This window comes from Muscardinus avellanarius (assembly GCF_963383645.1).
Source record: "Muscardinus avellanarius genome assembly, chromosome: 6".
Classification (NCBI taxonomy): Eukaryota; Metazoa; Chordata; class Mammalia; order Rodentia; family Gliridae; genus Muscardinus; species Muscardinus avellanarius.
In genome coordinates, this window is record NC_137791.1 from 126,281,607 (window position 1) to 126,300,429 (window position 18,823).

The 18,823-nt window shown below is 33.9% G+C and overlaps 1 protein-coding gene across 4 annotated transcripts in view; it reads left to right on the top strand.

Annotated features, from left to right (window-relative positions):
- LCORL (ligand dependent nuclear receptor corepressor like) overlaps positions 1-18,823 on the top strand; it is a gene marked incomplete at both ends in the record, with an annotated part of 151,792 nt that overhangs the window by 48,663 nt on the left and 84,306 nt on the right. For all 4 annotated transcript variants that reach the window (XM_080697017.1, XM_080697018.1, XM_080697016.1 and 1 more), the window contains 2 exons: positions 5,570-5,649; positions 6,557-6,686. In XM_080697017.1, the coding sequence (XP_080553143.1) occupies positions 5,570-5,649; positions 6,557-6,686 (210 nt within the window). The remainder of the gene's footprint in view (positions 1-5,569; positions 5,650-6,556; positions 6,687-18,823) is intronic.

Sequence of the window (18,823 nt, forward strand, 5' to 3'; positions counted from 1 at the left end):
TTTTATAAAGCCCAGCTCTGTAGATTTTATTTCTTTCTATACAGATAATAAATAATATGTGCATTTTAGGAAATAGAGATAAGCTCAAAAGAAATCACTCCTAATTTCAACATCCAAAAAAGACTGCTTACCTTTTTGTATCAGTATATTTGTATATATGCATTGATTATTTTTTTCAGTAACTCATACCATATATACTGTGTGCATGTGTTTTTTTCTATATTTGTTTACTAATATATCATTTACGGATATAAAGTTCTGGGTCATTTTTAATGACTGTGCAGGGTTTCATTATGTAAGTTTCATAATTTTACTAATTCATTTAATATCATGGCTGCACATCTCATTCCATTTATTCTTTTAAGTTAAATGTGACATATTTTATGCCTTCTGTTATGCCTTCTTTTTTTGGGGGGGAAGGAGGTCATAATTTAGCTAAATTTGGGATTTCAGATAGTCTTTTTTTCATATGTATGCACATCATTACCCCATTAATGTCAAATGTTCAACCTTTATTTCCTGGTACGTTAGATAAATTCCTCCTTCCTTTTGGTTTTTTTGAATTAAAAAATGTTTCCAATCAAATTTAATAGCTGGAGTAATGATATTTATTATAATAAATCTATTTGCAAGGAACTAAGGCAAATGTTTTTAACTTTTTATTAGTGTATTGAACTCATATATCTTAATGCAATTTTTAACTTACTGTTTTTATTGGTCCTTTGTAGAACTTTTTTTTTTTTTTTTTGAGGTACTGGGGTTCCTGGAAACCCTTTTACCTCTGGCTACACTCCCAGACACCTATTTTTTATATTTTTTATTTGGAAACAGGGTCTCTTAAGCCAGTGTGGCTGGCTTCAAACCTGCGCAATCCTCCTGTCTCCGCCTCCCAAGCACAGGGATTACAAGTGTGTGCCACCATGCCTGGCTGTAGAACTTTTTTGAAGGAAAATTAAACTACTGCTGTAAAATTATGGGAAATACATACAGTGGAATTATACTGCAATAAAGAAGAACAAAATCATGTCATTCACAAGAAGATGAAAAGACATTATGATGTGAATCTACAGTATACCAATAAAAAATAAAATAGTGCTGTAAAAATATAGATCCTTTTGAAAAAGCATGTAGAAGATGTCCATTACAGACATCTCTAGACAAATGTGAACATCTCAGTTTTGCTCTGATCCTCTTCTAAATAAGAGTACTTTCTTTGTTTTGACCATTATTAAAAAATAGTTAAATTCAGATGCTAGCACTACAAAAGTTTGCATAATTTTCTATACAAAATCTGTATGTAGGAATCAGATAGATTAACGTATGTTTCAGTTATATCATTAGAAATCTAAGATACTAATAGCAACTCAGGAACGAAACATAGTGGGTAGCAAAGGGGTTTTTAATATTATAAATTGTTTTTAATTATGAAATTTAGTGTATGGTATTTGGACACATTTCAGATACTTTTAGTTTGCAAAACTGTCACTTATTCTTTAGGAAAACATATTCCAAATTTATCCTACAAATCATACCAAGTGTTGTGTGCGTGTATGTTTGTATCATATTGAACTTTACTATGATGTGTAATTACAATGCATGAATAAAAGTATACTAAAAAATAAGCCATCAAAAGGAGTCAGACACACGTAGCACATAGTGTATTTCAGGTTTAAAGACTTGTGAGAGGTTTACATTTTAGAGTTGTACTGGGGGTTGATCCCAGTGGCATTCTATCTATAAACTATACTCCCAGACCTATTTTTATTTATTTATTTATTTATTTATTTATTTTTATTTTTTTTTTTTTTGGTGGTACTGGGGTTCCTGGAAGCCCTTCTACCTCCGGGCTACACTCCCAGACCTATTTTTTACATTTTCATTTTGGAAACAGGGTCTCCTAAACCAGCGCGCGCGGCTGGCTTCGAACCTGCGTGATCCTCCTGTCTCTGCCTCCCAAGCGCGGGGATTACAAGCGTGCGCCACCACGCCCGGCTTTATTTTTTTATTTTGAAATAGGGTCTCGGTAAGTTGTGGAGGGCCTCACTAAACTGCTGAGGCTGGCCGGTAACTTGCGATAACTTGCGATCCTCCTATCTCTGCCTTCCGGTTACTGGGATTTCAAGCTTGTGCCACCATGCCCAGCTGAGATGTGTAAATTTTAATTTTTGAATTTAATTCAGAACCACCTCTAGATTTGAGAAGTTTTTGAAAGTGCTTTTTAAGTGCTTGCTAATTTTTAATTTGTTAACAAGAAGCAAAACAGAAATCCTGTTTTTAATATTCTTTGGTCTGTCTCATGATAGATGGAACCCAGGGCCATTTGACCTCCTATCTACAACCTGTGCCCTATTTTTTATTCTTTATTTTGAAATAGGGTCTCAGTAAGTTGTGGATGGCCTCACTAAGTAGCTGAGGCTGTCCACGAACCGTGATCCTTCAGTCTCAGCATCTCAAATGCTAGGATTACAAGCATGTTCTACCACAACTGGCTTATGATTCTATTTTTTTAATAAAAGTATAACTGTTCTCTCATTTCTGGAGTGAGGTCTCCAGAGAAGCTTTGGGTGTCAAACTTCAAATGTTTATATATTTCCAGAAGTCTTTTGCCTTTTGTGCTTTTTTGGGGGGGAGAAGTGTTGTCTGTACCTCTGTTTTTTCCTCCATCTGCCTTAAATATATTTTTGCTGTCCTGAGACTTTTTAAGCAAAAATTCATTCTTATTTTCTACTTTAGTTAATCTTTTCGTATATCTAATTGGTAGTCGAGTGTCTTTTCTTGGGAAGGGTGTGGTCAGTAGTTTTCTAATGTAAATTGATGATTATATTATATAATTAAAATAAAATAATTTAATACTATATTATTAATATTGCTTATATAAATTAACATCAGCTTTTATCACATGTAACTACGTGATGCATATTTATGAGGTAAAACTTAATTGAGTGTATTTATCATAGTGTTTATAATACCATGACTGGAGAAACACACTGAATATTCAGAAATAGGATATTGGTTAAATAAATTTAAATAAATTTTAATAACTCAGCTGGGTGTGATGGCACACACTTGAAATCCCAGTACTCAAGGCATGCTGAGTGGTACAATCTCTGCATGCCTCAGTTTTTATCTTACCACTGGCAATTGTCTATTTCTAAAATTGTGTCAATATATTTATCATTGAAACTTAGTGAAACTTAAGTTTTCAAAAGTTTCCTTCTTTCAGGCCCACCAGCTATTTTCTAAAAATCTGTCAATGCTTTTTTTCTTTCATAAGCCCATGTTTATATTTTTTATTTATTTTTATTTTTTATTTTTTATATATTTTTTGGTGGTACTGGGGTTCCTGGAAGCTACCTCCAGGCTACACTCGCAGACCTATTTTATACTTTTTTTTATTTGGAAACAGGGTCTATTAAGCCAGTGCAGCTGGCTTCCAACCAGCGCGATCCTCCTGTCTCCGCCTCCCAAGCGCAGGGATTACAAGTGTGCACCACCACGCCCGGCATGAGCCCATGTTTAAAAAGAAAGCAGTAAGCCAGGCATGTTGGCACACACTTGTAATCCCAGTACTTGGGATGCTGAAACAGGGTGATCTCAGCTTAGCAAGACCCTGTTTCAAAATTAAAAACTAAAATGAGACTGTGGGGGTATAACTCACAGGTAGGACTCCTGTGGGCTTAATCCTCAGTATCACAAAACCTATTATAATTGCTGTTTGTCATGCATCACATTTTTGCCACAGTAATGCTACATAAGAAACAACTCCAAATTCTGTAGCACACTAATGGGTGATGTGAGTCAGCTGGGCTTGAGGCTATGAAAGAATATCATGTGTTCCCCATGTGATTCCAGGTCCCAGACTAAAGGAGTCATGGTTGTCTGGGGCAGGTTTTCTTATGCTGGATGATGGGAAAGGTGCCATGCCTTTTAAAGGCTCAGGTTGTGATGGTACGATGGCACTCCTTCCCATTCATTCCATTGGTTAGAGGGTTTGGCTTCTCTAAGCAGATGCTGCATGAGCCAGTATGCAAGAATGCATATGTGTGATTCTGTTCTATCAAGGGGGTAAGAGGTTGAAAACATAAAGCCTACATAGCTATAAGAGTATAGAAAAGTGATCAATTTTCTTAAGATGCTTTGTTAAAATCATCTGTTTTCCACAAGCTAACTTTTTAAAATATCCAATGGTATAACATTAAAAAAAATAGTGACTGGTAATTCTGAGTAACTAGCCTTTGCATGATATTTAATAGTTTGTAACACATTTTTGCATTTTTTACTTGATCTACAGATAAATTAGGTACTATGATCCTCACTTTATATATTAAGGCAATTAAAAATCTTTGTGGCTTAACCAGGTTATAGCTAGTAAAGGTGTTTCTACCCCAGATTTTTAGAGACTTCAAATTTAGCTATCTTTTCATTATCCTGTACTGGATCCTATATTCTGATTACCTGCCCTTTCTAAATTTGATTAATACTTGTGTACCACTACCAATACAAAGCTAAAGAGGGGAGGTATTACTATACTCTTTATACTTCAACAAATTATTCTTTATTTTTTGTGTTAATGGCGGGGGGGGGGGGCTTAGGGCCTTATCCTAACTAGTATCTTTTTATTCATTATCATTCCAAAAGAAGTAGGTTGTATTCTCTGTAGTTTAGCAGAGGCATATATATCCAATTTCATTATATACTCAAAAGCATGAGAGAGAATTCCTGTGGCATATCACTCACTGTTTTTCAGATAGTCACAGTGTTACCTCAGATGATAACGATTTTTGTGTTTGAGGTTCTGCATATGAGTTTATTTGGCAAAATATATTAGGACATTCTGCTGCAAGGGGTCATTTTGAAATTCACCATCTATGCCAAGTATAGTGAGAATAACAGTGGTATTATACCTTCATAAAAATTCTTTAGTAGAGAAAGGTTTTGTTTTCCGGAGACTTTTTAATAAATTTCAACTGTTGGATTATAATGAATAGTTTTTTTTTTTAATCTGTGTTTTGTGTTGAATAATATACTTTATTCGTTTTACTCTCTTATAACAAAGCCTTCAAAAATGTAACAGTCTGGTCTGATTTTTGACCTCTGGATGGCTACTTGTTTTCTTAGGCATCATTCAATTTTCTCACATCTGGGACTTTTCTTTTGTTTTCTTCCATTTCTCTATTTTATGGGGTTCCCCCCCCCATTTTAAATGTATTCCTTCCCTCCCATTTTCCCCTCCCTTTTTTGTTCTGATTTTTCTCATAGGAAAAATGAAAATAAAATGATCAGTGATAAATTTTTAAGAAGGTTTCTTGATACTTAAAAACTGTTTTTGGAAAATTATTTGTAACCAGCTCATTGTTCTTGCTATTTTATTTTATAATAGAGTAAAATTATTCCCCTTATGGCCTTCTCCATTTATTTTTTTCTAAACGCCATCAATTTAATTTTAAAGCTAGGCCTTTTCCCCTGTTCATAGTTAGGTTCCTCCCCTTACCATTGCTATGGAGATTGGTAATTCTATTTGTTTTAATAAAGTTAGTGTATTTAATGAATATTTTTCCCTCTTTTAAAGACTGTGAACCAGAAGAGCTGACTGACTGGTCTATGGATGAAAAATGTTCATTTTGTAACCTACAGAGAGAAGCAGTCAGTGTAAGTTTTAGTGCCATAAATATTTTTAAACTAATTGTACCATTGTAACACAGTTCTTTTTTTTAAATTTGATTTGTTTTGAAAATTTGTAACTCACAGCAGAAGTTTAAAAACTTGACTTTGCTGAGTGAAATGAATATTTTCAAGTCTTATGTTACAAGTCCAACATTTAGTTTAGCTTAACTTGCAGATGGATAATCCCAGAAAATTTATTTTTTTTTGCTTATTTCACATTTATTTCTTACTATTCCCTGACTCATGAAATTTAATTCACATTGAGCTTGGTGGTCTAGTTTAGTCTGAGACTACTCTTCAATCTGATCCTTAGGAATCAGTAGTAAGGGGATGATATACTGCTGTTTTTTAGCCTTTTGCGTACTCTTGAAGTCTTTTGGATATCATAAATATTTCCAGTAAAATATTAAAATATGTGTTTGCTGTATATAGGACATAAACTGCAACCACCATCTTGTATGGTGAGAAATTCTGATTCCATACCTATTGCTGTGAGAAGGGCTGAGAACAATGAAAACATAAAGACTCGTACTGGTTTTGTTCAGATTAGTGAGTAAACATATGTGCTCTGTTGCTAAAACTCTTTGATAGGATTAAATTACTGGCATGTCATAGTAAATTTATTCAGCAGTGTGTTTTATAATTTACCTGCTCCTTTTCTTCCTTTTTTTTTCTCTTTATGTTTTGCTAAGGAATACAGCTGTTTTGACCTTCTATCAGAGCTAAATTTCTTTTTTCCTGACCTTTGTCCCAAATTTTATATTTCTTTGTTATAACTTAATATATTTTAAAAGGTAGAAAAAACGAGCATTTAGAGAATTACAGTTTTTGCCATTTTTAATGGAATTTTATGTTTAAAAATAATTTGCTATATTGGATTTTTTAATTTTAGGATTGTATACCTTCTCTTGATTCTTCACAGTCAACACCAACGGAGGAGCTATCATCTCAGGGCCAGTCCAACACTGATAAGATTGAATGCCAAGCAGAAAATTACCTAAATGCACTCTTTCGAAAGAAAGGTAATATTGGTATGCTTCCTTGCTTAAATTTTACAGTAGAGATTTAAAATGTTTGGATTTTTCTTGTACAGTGATTTTTTACATTTCAGTCCCTGCTTTATTCTTGATTATTTTTCTTTACCCTTACTTTTCGTATTCTAAAGGAAAGCAGTGTCCTCGTTCTTGAGCCAGTCTAGTGTAGTATGAACCATTTCTTTTTGGTATCTGTTCTTAGAGGTCTCCCCAACTCGAATGTACATTTTCCTTCTCTACTATGGGCAGTTGAAAAACTGCTTTATGCTTCTGGGTTTCCTTGTTAGATTACCATTGGCAAGACTTTAAAAGTTCTCAGATGTCCGTTTGTTATAGCTTCACTGCATTTCAAAGCTGTTCCTAATGTGACAAATGATTTATCAGCCAGGTTAGAGTTTATTTGCTGGCATACTATTTCAGTATTTATTTGCTAGTTTACATATTCTTACTCAGCATCTGAATTGAGAATGTCTGTTCTTTTTTACTTGTCTGTTTTAATGAATCAAACCAAATGAGTCTTGATTTACTTGTTCTTTTATTTGACACATCTGTCAGAAAGAAATAGTTTTTGTATTTTAGTTGCTTGGGGGAAAATATAGAAATATTTCTGCTTTTACAAATGTAGAAAATCTTCCACAAGTTTTTCTTGCCTTTCCTATAGTGAGTGTCTCCTTTGGAAAATCATATGGGCCTTTGGAGTAAGTTATGGTGCGTTCTCTTGTCCCTCAGCTTCCAGAGATGAAGAAACATTATATTCTCATCTTGGTTTTGACTCTTATTTCTCTTTAGAATTAGGTGCCATTAGATATTGTCTATTAAATCATTAGTATTCATGATTTAATCATAATGTTCAAAATATTCACCTTTGAGAAGAGTCTTATTTAGTGTTGTATTATGAGTTCTTTTATGTGTTGAAATACAAGAATCTGTTGAATAGAGGAATTAGTAGAATAATGCAAAGGCCCAATGTTACAAACTATGTATTCTTTTTAAGTGTAAGGGACTATAAACCTTTTTCTATAGGTTACTTAGTCTTGAGGAATTCACATTATCTTTAAAAAGCAGATTAGGTTTTCAGAATTTTCAGTTTGAACCAAGGCTAACAATATTTTACATCCTTCAAGAATTTTATGACATTAATTTAGAAAAGTTTGTTACTAGCGTATTTACCAAACTTAATTATCATACTTACACCACTTAGAGAACTGGAGGAAATGTACACATTTATACATATGCACATAGTAAGTTTCATTTGCCTTGATTTCATTACTCAGTTTCTTTTTCCTTCAAGTCGTTTTTAATGGTAGTAACTAGGATTATCAAGAATAATCTGTAATTTTTATAATATGGAGTAGGTAGCCTGTGCTCCATTGCCCTATTAAGAGTAATCAGTAAAAACTTGATACTATTTCAGCTGATTCAAGCATCTGGGTCTCCAAGAGGTCTTCTACCAATGGTTGGGTGAGTGTTCTTGGATATTTAGTGACCCCTCCATTTGAGAATTTGTTCTTTTCAAAATTCTTTGAAAGATTGGAATTTTTTCAAATTGAAGATATTTTAATAGTGCTTTTACTTTAGGTCTTATCTTTGATAATTCCTTTTTTTAAAAGTCCATTGGCACTTTGTAGATTAAAACCTGAATTTTTTTCTATTTGTTTACTTGCGGATTTTTTAGTTGTCCTTGTTGTTTATTTCTTATGGTGCTATGGATCAAACCCAGGATCTTGCACATGTTAAGCAGGCTCTATATCACTGAGCCACATTCCTAGCCCTTTACTTTTTTTTTTTTAATGTTCTTTAAATAGAACTGTTTTAGAGATTTTTCTATGTGGTTTGACCACGTTGGGACTAGAAGATAACAGTATGTTTTAAATAGTTTTTATGGTCCTCCTTAACTTCACTAAGTAGTTTGTTAGAGTTCTAATATTCTACTTTGAAATAAAAGGAAAGAAATATGTTTTTAAAGACAATATTTCCCAGTATTGGAGTAGTAGAGAAAATGTTGAAGAATCTTGTTAGTAAAACTTTCACTTTTTGAAATTTTCTCCAATTTGATCATTTTTAGGACTTCTAGATATTGATAGCATTAGTACTACTGCAACTTTAAATCCATTGCTTAGTTTGAGAAACATATACATCTTGATTATCTTGCCAAAACATAAATCTTTATAAACCTTTTTATTGTGTTTCTCAATATAGGAATTTTGGATTGATGCTAATGATAAATATAAGCTATTATTGAAAATATTAAAATATTTAAAATAATATTAAAAATATTATTGAAAAAATAATGATGATGGTTGATATAATCAGTTATGATTGAATACTAAGCCCTTTTTATGCCTTACCTTATTCTAAAACAATCTTAGGTACTATTATCATGTTAACATGGCTCCATGTTAACAGATATGGATCACAATGCTTATAAATTGCATGTCTTGTAGTTCTATGCTGTGATCATTTGAAGAAATTTCTAAACATTTCAAGAAAAAATTAATGAGATGAAAGATGTTCTAAGGAGAGAGCATTTTGATTTTTTTTTAAGTACTTAGAGATAAAAGGAGATAAATCTAAGTGCAAGAGGGCATGCTTGGTATATGTGAGGCTCTGGGTTTGATTGCCTTTTACATGCTAAACAAAATAAGTAAATGGAAGCTGGGCTTGGTGGCACAGGATTGTAATCCCTGCATTTGGGAGGCTGAGACAGGAGGATGTTGGTTTACGGGACAGTCTCAACTACTGAGGCCCTTTGAGACTCACTGAGACCCTGATTCAAAATAAAGAATTAAAAAAATAAATAGTGTGGGAGGTGTGGCTTGGAGGTAGAATGTCCCTGGGTTTCATCCCTAGTACCGCAAAAAAAAAAAAAAAAAAAAAGAATGGAAAAAAAACTTCTTACTCTTGTTATTCAACAGCCTAGAATTAGAATTATTTTTTAATTTCTAGATTATGAAAAATGCTATATATTTCTCATAGGTTTCTTATTTTTCTTTTATATGAACTATTATATATCATTTGTAGTGATTGGTTTTCTTACAGTATTTAATAGTGGATAGATTAATCCCTTGTAATTAGAAGCTAGCCAAAAATATTCTTTCTGGGTTAGATACATAGAATGCATAAAATGGGGAGGGGGTGTTCTAGTAACAAAGGTAAACTTTTTTCATTTTCATTTTATTTTATTTAATTATTTTGGCTTTTGATTTTTTGGTCCTGGGGATTGAACACAGGAGCATTCTACCTCCAAGCTATGTCTGCGTCTGCAGTCCTTTGTATTTTCAAATGGGGTCTTGGTAAGTTGCCGGCTGGCCCTGAACTTGTTGTCTTTCTGTCTCCGCCTCCCAAGTTCTACAATCACAGGCATGTGATACTATATCCAATTAGTTTTATGTATTCTGTACTTTAGAACTATTTCAAAATTTAATGCCTCCTAAAGGCTAATCCTAATATTATTAGAGTGTGAGAGTAGAATGAAATCCTCATTATAGCAGGGATTTTATTTAGTTTATTAATGAATCTTCAGCATCTGTGACATTACATGTCACATCATAAAACCTTAGTTTATTTTCTTGAATTATTACCAAAATAATCTTTATCCAGTTATCTTTCATTTTCTCTAAATATGCAGTGGTGCTAGTGCTTCATCTACTTTATTTATTTTAGAAAGGAAATTAATAGCATGTATATATAGTTTACTTTTCTACTTTGTAGTTAAATATTGCTCTGTGTGGTTTATCTTTTATCATTCACCATGTTTTGAAAGTGGATAAACATAGGCCTATAAATGTAAAATACCTATCCATAACTACATCCATGAAATGTAAACTGAATTATTTTGACTTTTAACCTCACATTTTCTAATCACCCAACGTGTATAAGTCACTGACTTAAAATTTAAAAAGATGTCCTTTATTATTATTATTTTTTAATATATTTGTGGTGCTAGGGATTGAACCCAGGGCAGTCTACCTCTGAGCTACCCTCCTAGCACTATTTTACTTTTTTGTGTGTGTGTGGTACTGGGGTTCCTGGAAGCCCTTCTCTGGGCTACACTCCTAGACCTATTTTATATTTTTAATTGGAAACAGGGTCTCTTAAGCCAGCGAGGCTGGTTTCAAACCAGCACGATCCTCCTGTCTCTGCCTCCCGAGCATGGGGATTACAAGCGTGCACTACCATGCCCGGCTTTACTTTTTATTTTAAAACAGGGCCTCCCTAGCCAGGCATTGTGGCGCATGGTTGTAATCCCAGCATTTGAGAGGCTGAAACAGGAAGATCATGATTCAAACATAGTCTCAGCTACTTAGTGAGGCCTTTTACAACTCAATGAGACCCTGTCTTATTTTTTTAATTTTTTAATTTATTTTTTTATTGGTGCACTATAGTCTTGCATCATAATGTACATCATCTTGACATTGGCATATTCACACAGTACTTGGTGCCTCCCCCAACCCACACTGCCATGTCTCCTTTTCCCTCCTTCCCTATTCTGAGTGTCCTGGTTAACAATGTTATATTCACATGTGTATAAGTATTCAAATGTAGCTTTTCAGCCTTCTTCCTCCCCTATTCCTCCTTTCTGGCTTTGCTGAGGTTTCCCCTCCATTAACTAAGTCACTCTGGTATCCCTAATACTCCCTAGCTTGAGCATATTAGAGAAAACATATGTCCCTTCTCTTTCCCTGCTTGGCTGATCTCAATGTTCTCCAGGTCTTTCCATCTTCTTGAGAATGACATGATTTGTTCTTCTTTATTGCTGAGTAGAATTCCATTGTGTATTTCTCATAATTTTCCAATCTGTTCATCTGTTGATGGAGACCTTGGTTGGTTCCATATTTTGGCTATTGCAAATTGTGCTGCTCTGAACATAGGTATGCATGTTACTGTAGTTTTCTGATTTCAACCCCTTTGGAAAGATACCCAGTAGTGGTATAACTGGATCAAATGGTGGATCCATTCTAGTTTTCTAAGGAATCTCAACACTGATCTCCATAGCGGCTGAACTAGTTTGTACTCCAACCAACAGTGTAAAAGAGTTCTTATTTCCCAACATCCTTACCAGCATTTGTTGTTATTTGACTTCTTTATGCCTGCCACTCTGATTGGGATTAGATGGAACCTCTGCTAATGATGTTGAACATTTGTTCATGTATCTGTTGACCATTTGTATCTCTTTTTTGTGTGAAGTGTATCTTCAATTCAGTTGCCCATTTCTTAATAAGGAATTTAAAAAAATAGGGCTGGGAGTATAGATCAGAGGTAGAATGTCCCAGGGTTCCATCACCAGTCCCCCGCCAAAAAATTTTTTTAAATAAATAAGCAAAACAGGGTCTCACTAAGTTGCCGAGGCTGGCTTGAAACCTATGATCCTCCTTTTTTAGTCCCCCAAATACTGGGATTACAGTTGTGTGTCACCATCCTCTGCTTCTCTTTTATTTTTAAATCAAGCAAGGCTACTGGATTTTGTTAACTCAAACAGAGTATGCACATAGTAGTTGAATGAATCATACTGTCAAATATATAATAAGGTGAAACTGTTCTTCATTACAATGTTTTTTCTGCTATATCCTTTACTCTGCTATACACTTAGCCATTGTGTAACTATGCTAATATGGGTTTTTTGTTATTGTTGTTATTTGTTGTATTTTGGTTATTTTTTGTTTTGTTACTGTTTTTCCGAAAGAGGATCTTATGGATTTAATGCAGTCTATTTGGAACCTTTTATTAACCAACTCTTTTCCCTTCAATTGATAGCCAGATTCTCTATGTAAGGTTTTTATTCCTTTTCTGAATACAGGCCCTTTTCAGTTGAAACTCTTAATGATTAAGATTTATGCTATTGCATGAAATACTAATTCAGTTCGCTAACCAGACCAGTTGAGTTTTGACTAAAATGTTTGTTTTCTTAGAAACTGGAAGTGCTAATTTTTTTTAGATTGTTTTCTCTTAAATGTGGACATCTTTGAGTTTCTCTGTGAACCTGATAAAATTTATTCTAACCTTTATGTTTCCTTCTACAAGTGTTTTTTTGTGTGTGTGATATTGTGGTCACATTTTACACTTCTCTTACATGTATTTCTTTTTTAAAATTCCCAACTAACTATGCTAGTGCCAGTATGAACTACATCAAATACTGGCTAGTGCCAGTATGAACTACATTTTCTCCATACAAAATTCATAACTGATTTTTCCAGGTCTATGAGAAATGTTGTTGGTATTTTAATAGGAATTGCATTGAATCTATAGATCACTTTTGGCAGAATGGTCATTTTGATGATATTAATTTTGCCTATCCATGAGCAAGGGAGATCTTTCCATCTTCCAAGGTCTTCTTCAATTTCTTTCTTTAATGTTTATACATGCCAGTATGAACTACGTCATGAAAAATTTTTATCTTGTTTTAGAATGTGCTATTAGTGAGATTCTAAGAATATACTTAGAATTAGATTTAAGGCTTTTTTATTTCTAATAAGATTTCCCTTTTATGTACAACACCATTCATATATGGAAGGAATTAAAGGAAAAATACAAAGACATTTATCTTCACTCAAACTCTTATGTTCTTTGGCCTCTTTTTATTCCCTGTTGGATTCAGTCTCTTACCTCTCTGTAAGTACCCATTCTCACTTAGTGATTTTTTTGTGGGGAGGGTACTGGAATTTGAACCTAGGGAACTTCTACCTCTGAGTTACACCCCCAGCCCAATTTTATTTATTTTTATTTTGAAACAGGGTCTTGCTTGGTTGATAAGAGTCTCACTACACACCTGTGATACTCCCTTCTCATCCTTTCAAACACTAGGATTATAAGCGTGCACCTCCATGCCCGGCTCTGCTGATTGTTTTTAATTCCTTGTTTCATGTAACACAGAAGTGATAAAATGAGCAGGAAAGCAACCTCCTAGGTATTTTTAGCTGCTTTCCACTCGCTCATTGGCCCTCCTCGCTCAAAACCCTAAGTTCCTTTTATGCCATGTTGCAGACCTCTATCAACTTTTTCAGGTTTTTTCCTCCCAAATATTATTTTTATCATAGTTCATGATGACTTCAAATTCTACATACCTGTTACATCCAGCACTCTGTCCTTTCAGTTACTTGGCGTCTTTATTTCCCATGTTTTCCACCATTCTGCTCTGACCACCACTTACCAGGATCATCCCTATACCTTTGCCACCTGTCAGTCTAATCTCACCCAGCCCTTTTCTGACTGCCATTTTCTTTTAATACTTTCATTCCAGTATCTCTTGCTTCACTGCACCCTTTAATCTCTTCACTATACCACTCTTCTCTGTTCATTGTCTCCTTGTGTTCTCAACTCATGTGCACTTATCACTATGATCATTTTTCATTTATGAAAAATTATATTTTTATTCTCTCCTTTTGTCATATTTGCCTCTGCCTATTTTTAATTCAATTTCCACTTATTACATACTTGACATACAAGATTTGAATTGGACTACAGTAAAATACTGTTTTATGCTGACTTTCTAAATCTCACTTATCTAGTCAGTTTTCTCATGCAGGTAGTTTAATATATTCTCCAACAACTAAAAATCTCCCTTTTTTGTAGTACAATCACATTTCATATTTAACTCAACTTATTTATTGTCTGTCTTTCTGCTAGATGTTTATACTTTGGTTAACTAATCTCAAGGACCCTGGCATATAGTAGGTATTTAATAAATATTTGTTATTGTCCCAACTTTTGACATCCTCATTCCTCTCCTTCTCCTTTCTTTTAAATACTTCCTAACTAGACTTTCTTCCCTACCATGCAACTTAAACTGTTTTAGCCATTTCATTGTATTTTTATCTTTTCCTGTTTATAGGAAAGCCAATTTATATTTATCTTATTCAATCATTAAACATCATTTGAAAGAGTCATTTTCTTTCTTTGGTTTCTGTGAAATTATATCCTCTTGGTTCTTTTTTTCCTTTCTCATGAATTGCTTCTTCCACATACATCTTGCTGTTCTTTTTTTTCCCCCTTGATCTTTAAATGTTGAAAAGCTGAGAGTTAGTCCTCAACTGTCCTTTTTTTTCTTTTTCTTTTTGCGAGTCTGGGGATGGAACCCAGGGGCATTCTACCTCCGAGCTACACCCCCTGCCCTATTTTTATTCTTTATTTTGAAACCGGATCTCACTGAGTTGCAGAGGCCTCACTAAGTAGCTGAGTCTGTCCGCGAACTGTGATCCTACTGTCTCAGCCTCCCGAATGCTGGGATTACAAGTGTGCGCCACCACGCCTGGCCTGTCTTTTTATACTCACTTGATGACCTTGTTCAGTTATATGGCATTAATGATGTTACCAGAATGTTAAATTCTAATCCTCCAGTTTTATCCTCTTCTATCTATCTACTTGATTTTTTTTACTAGAATAGCTAATAGACATTTCAGAATTATTTGTTTAAAAGAGAACACTTGATTTTAATTCCTCCTCTACTACAGCCATTCTAAAAGACACCATTCTTAACCAAGTTTGTCAAGCCCCAAAGTTAGAAGCCTTTCTTGATTTCTCACTCTTCTTTATACATCATCTCCCACCTATTAAGATTCTATCCAAATTGATTCTAAGTATTATTGTGACTCACTGTTTTCATTGCTCCCACCCTAGTTCAAGAACATCATCTCTTGCTTATACTACTAAGGAGCCTCTTACATGGTTTTTGTTTCTTTTTTCCTTCCCCTTACCAGTTCATTTATGTCCAGAAAGATGATGGTTTTTAGTGCCAAACAGAAATTTTTCCTCTGTCTATAAGCTTCCAGTAGCTTTGTGTGTCACTAAGAGTACAGTCTATCAAACATGCTCTGTAATCTAGTTCTGCCTTCTCTTTGACCACATTTCTTATTATTCATTCTCTTGATAAATTAACTGGTGTTTTACTTTTGCTCACCTGTGCTCTCAGGGTCTTCATACTTCTTATCATTACCTTTGCCCAGAATCCTGTTTGTACCAGTGAACATTGGTCATTCTTTCATGTCTTCAAGTATTACTCATGTCCTGACCATGCCCTGCCCCAACCATCCTATTTATAACTCATTTAACTAACTCTTTTGCATTATTCCACTTTATTTTTTAGACTCTATGACCCTTCTTTTAAATTCACTTTATCTGGTGTTTCTGTAATAGAAGGAAGGACCATTTGGGCAAGGATTCTGTCTGTTTTGCTATATCCCCAGCAGCTAGAATAGTGCAGAGAATGTTAGGACAGAGGTGATAATTTCCATTTTATAGATGGTAGTCATATGACATTTGAGTAAAGATGTGAAAAGGTTGTGGTAGCAAAATATAGAGAACTTGAGGGATAGATGTATCAAGAGTTAAAGTAATAACAGTTTTGAAAATTTGTAGATTAGACGAATGGAAGGTGGTTGCTAGAGATTGTTACTGCTTAAAAGCAAGTGCCATTGATGCTGAGGAAGCAGAAAAACAGGCTATCGTGAGAAATGATTCACTATTCCAAATAATTTCTAGTCACATTTCTACTATAGCAACGACTATTATATAGAGCTCTAAGCACCTAGCTAATGTATGTATATAGAGCAAATTGCCTAACTGTCCCTGTAAAAAGGAAATGGTTTACCCTTTCTGTTCAGTCCCATGATTAACTGTTTTGCATATCTAAGGGAGCAGTTAGGTTATTGAAAAGATTGTGGCAGGATCTATCTGTTCTGAACTTATTTTACATGGTAGGATATGTTAGTACCTTGAGCAAGATGTGTAAACTGAATGAGACTGGATCAGAGTGGTGTGTCTGGGTGCAATGATATAGAATAACCATTGTATGGCAGTCTTTGGTTATAATTATCAATAATCCTTAATAGGGATACACTTTTAAAGATTTGCTTTATTTTTGAAATATTTAGAAACTTGAAACTTTTCTTCCTCACTTTTTAGCAAGCTGTTGTTTGACCTAGCACTCTTTTCACCTCATATTTGTAGAAAATTATTAATATTTCATCACTGTAATTTAAAATTAGCATATACTATTTTACTGCTCTAATTGCCATTATGTTTTTATCAAATTTTTATGTCTCTTTAATTTTAATTTCTATCTCAGGGGTTCTTAACCTTGGGATTTACATATTCCTCAGAAAGTTCATAAAGTAGGATTTCAGGGGCCTATGAAACTCAGTGGGAGGGAAAAATTTACATTTTTATTTCATAAGTTGAAACTTAACATCTTCAACTATAAATGTAGACAATAGTCCTCATTAGTAGAATCCTATTTTATAGATATTATAAATGTTTCTATGTCAATTATATCCTGAATTATAGTTTTGCATTCCTACTACTTTGAAATTAAAGTAGATATTAGACTTGTGACTAGATCTTATATTTTAATGAAGATGGTATGCTGTATTACTGTATCTCATCCTTCAAAAAATTGAAAACTATATTTCAGTAGAGTTGATTTATTATATATTCATTGGTTTAAATACATGGTTCTTTACTTGGGAGGCTGAGACAGGAGGATCACAAGTTTAAGGCCAGCTTTAGCAACATAGCCGTCTCAAAATAAAAAGTAAAATTCAAAAAGTGGGTTAGGGGTATAGCTCAGTGATACAGCACTGACTTCAATCCCCAACTCCACGCGCACACACACAAAAAGACATAATTTTAAGAAGGATCCCAAAGGTTTTAACATATTGCCAAAGGAGTCCTTGCACAGAAATTGTTCATAAAAATCCTATTTGCTTCTTTTGTTACTCTTCATACTTTCTCCAAAATGTCATACTTTAATGACTCTGTTCTTGGATTTTATATATACATGTATGTATATGTTTATCTATATATACATATTCTGTTTTTTTCAGATTTTATCCTATATTCTGACTTTAATACTTAATCTCTGTCTAGATGAATAACAGCCTCTTTTCCAATTCCATGCTGTTTTCCCCACCATAAATTGCTCAGTAAATATAAAATTTAAAATATAAAATTTCTTTTTTGTGTAAACCTGTTATTTTCCATATGTTCCTCATTAGTGTCATTCATACCTTCTTATCCAGAATTAAAGTGAAAGAATCATTTTTCATGTTTTGCTTTTCCTTATTGCTTTCTTACTACCTCTAGAGTTATTAACATATAAGTATCTATAGATTATTAATAATAATGCTATGAATATTAAAATTTCTTTTGGAACTCTCTTTTATATTCCTTGGATAAGTACCCAAGAGTAGAACTTGTGGGTCATTGGACCATTGTATGTTTAAAACCTGTTGCAATTCTCCATAATGTATCAAATGTCTCCTTAATAGTACATGAGCATTCCAATTGCTCTACGTCCCCATTAGTAGTTAGTATTATTAGTCATTGTATTAGCTATTCGAATATGAAATTGTATCTCATTTTGCTTTATATTGCCTTCCCTAATGACTAATGATGTTGAGTACCTTTTCAAGTTCTTAAAATTTGTATTCTGGCTTGTAATCCCAGCATTTGTGAGGATGAGACAGGAGGATGGCGATTCGCAGACAGCCTCAGCTACTTAGGCCCTTTGCAACTCAGACCCTGTTTCAAAATAAAAAATAGGGCTGGGGTTGTAGCTTGGAGGTTCCATCTCTAGTACTGCAAAATAAATAAATAAATAAAAATTTAAAAAAATAAAAGATCTGCTCAAGTCATTTGACCATTTTTGTTGTTTGCTGTCTTTGCCAATTTGCGACTGTTCTTTATTTCTGGATACAAGTTATTGTCCAATAATTACTAATGTTTTGTGTTCGCTCAGTAGTGCCTTAATCTTGTTTGGGTAACTTCATACCTCATACGTATTTCATTGGGAAATTAACCTTAGGTTAAAAACATAGTAGTATTTATCTCTTCTGTGTAGTTGGTAGAGAAACTAGACATCATGACACATAGAAGAAACTAAAACTAAGAAAATGAAGAGATCTCTGAAAGCTTGAGAGAAGCTTGGCAATTTTGCTTTTTTGAGTGGTTCATACAAATTACATATTTTAAGCTGGGCATGGTGGTGCACACTTGTACACCCAGTACTTGGGAGGCTCAGACAGGAGGATGGCAGGTTCTCTGCCAAGCCTCAGCTACTTAGTGAGGTCGTCCGCAACTTAGTGAGACCCTGTTTCAAAAATAAAGGATAAAAAACGGACTGAGGGTGTAGC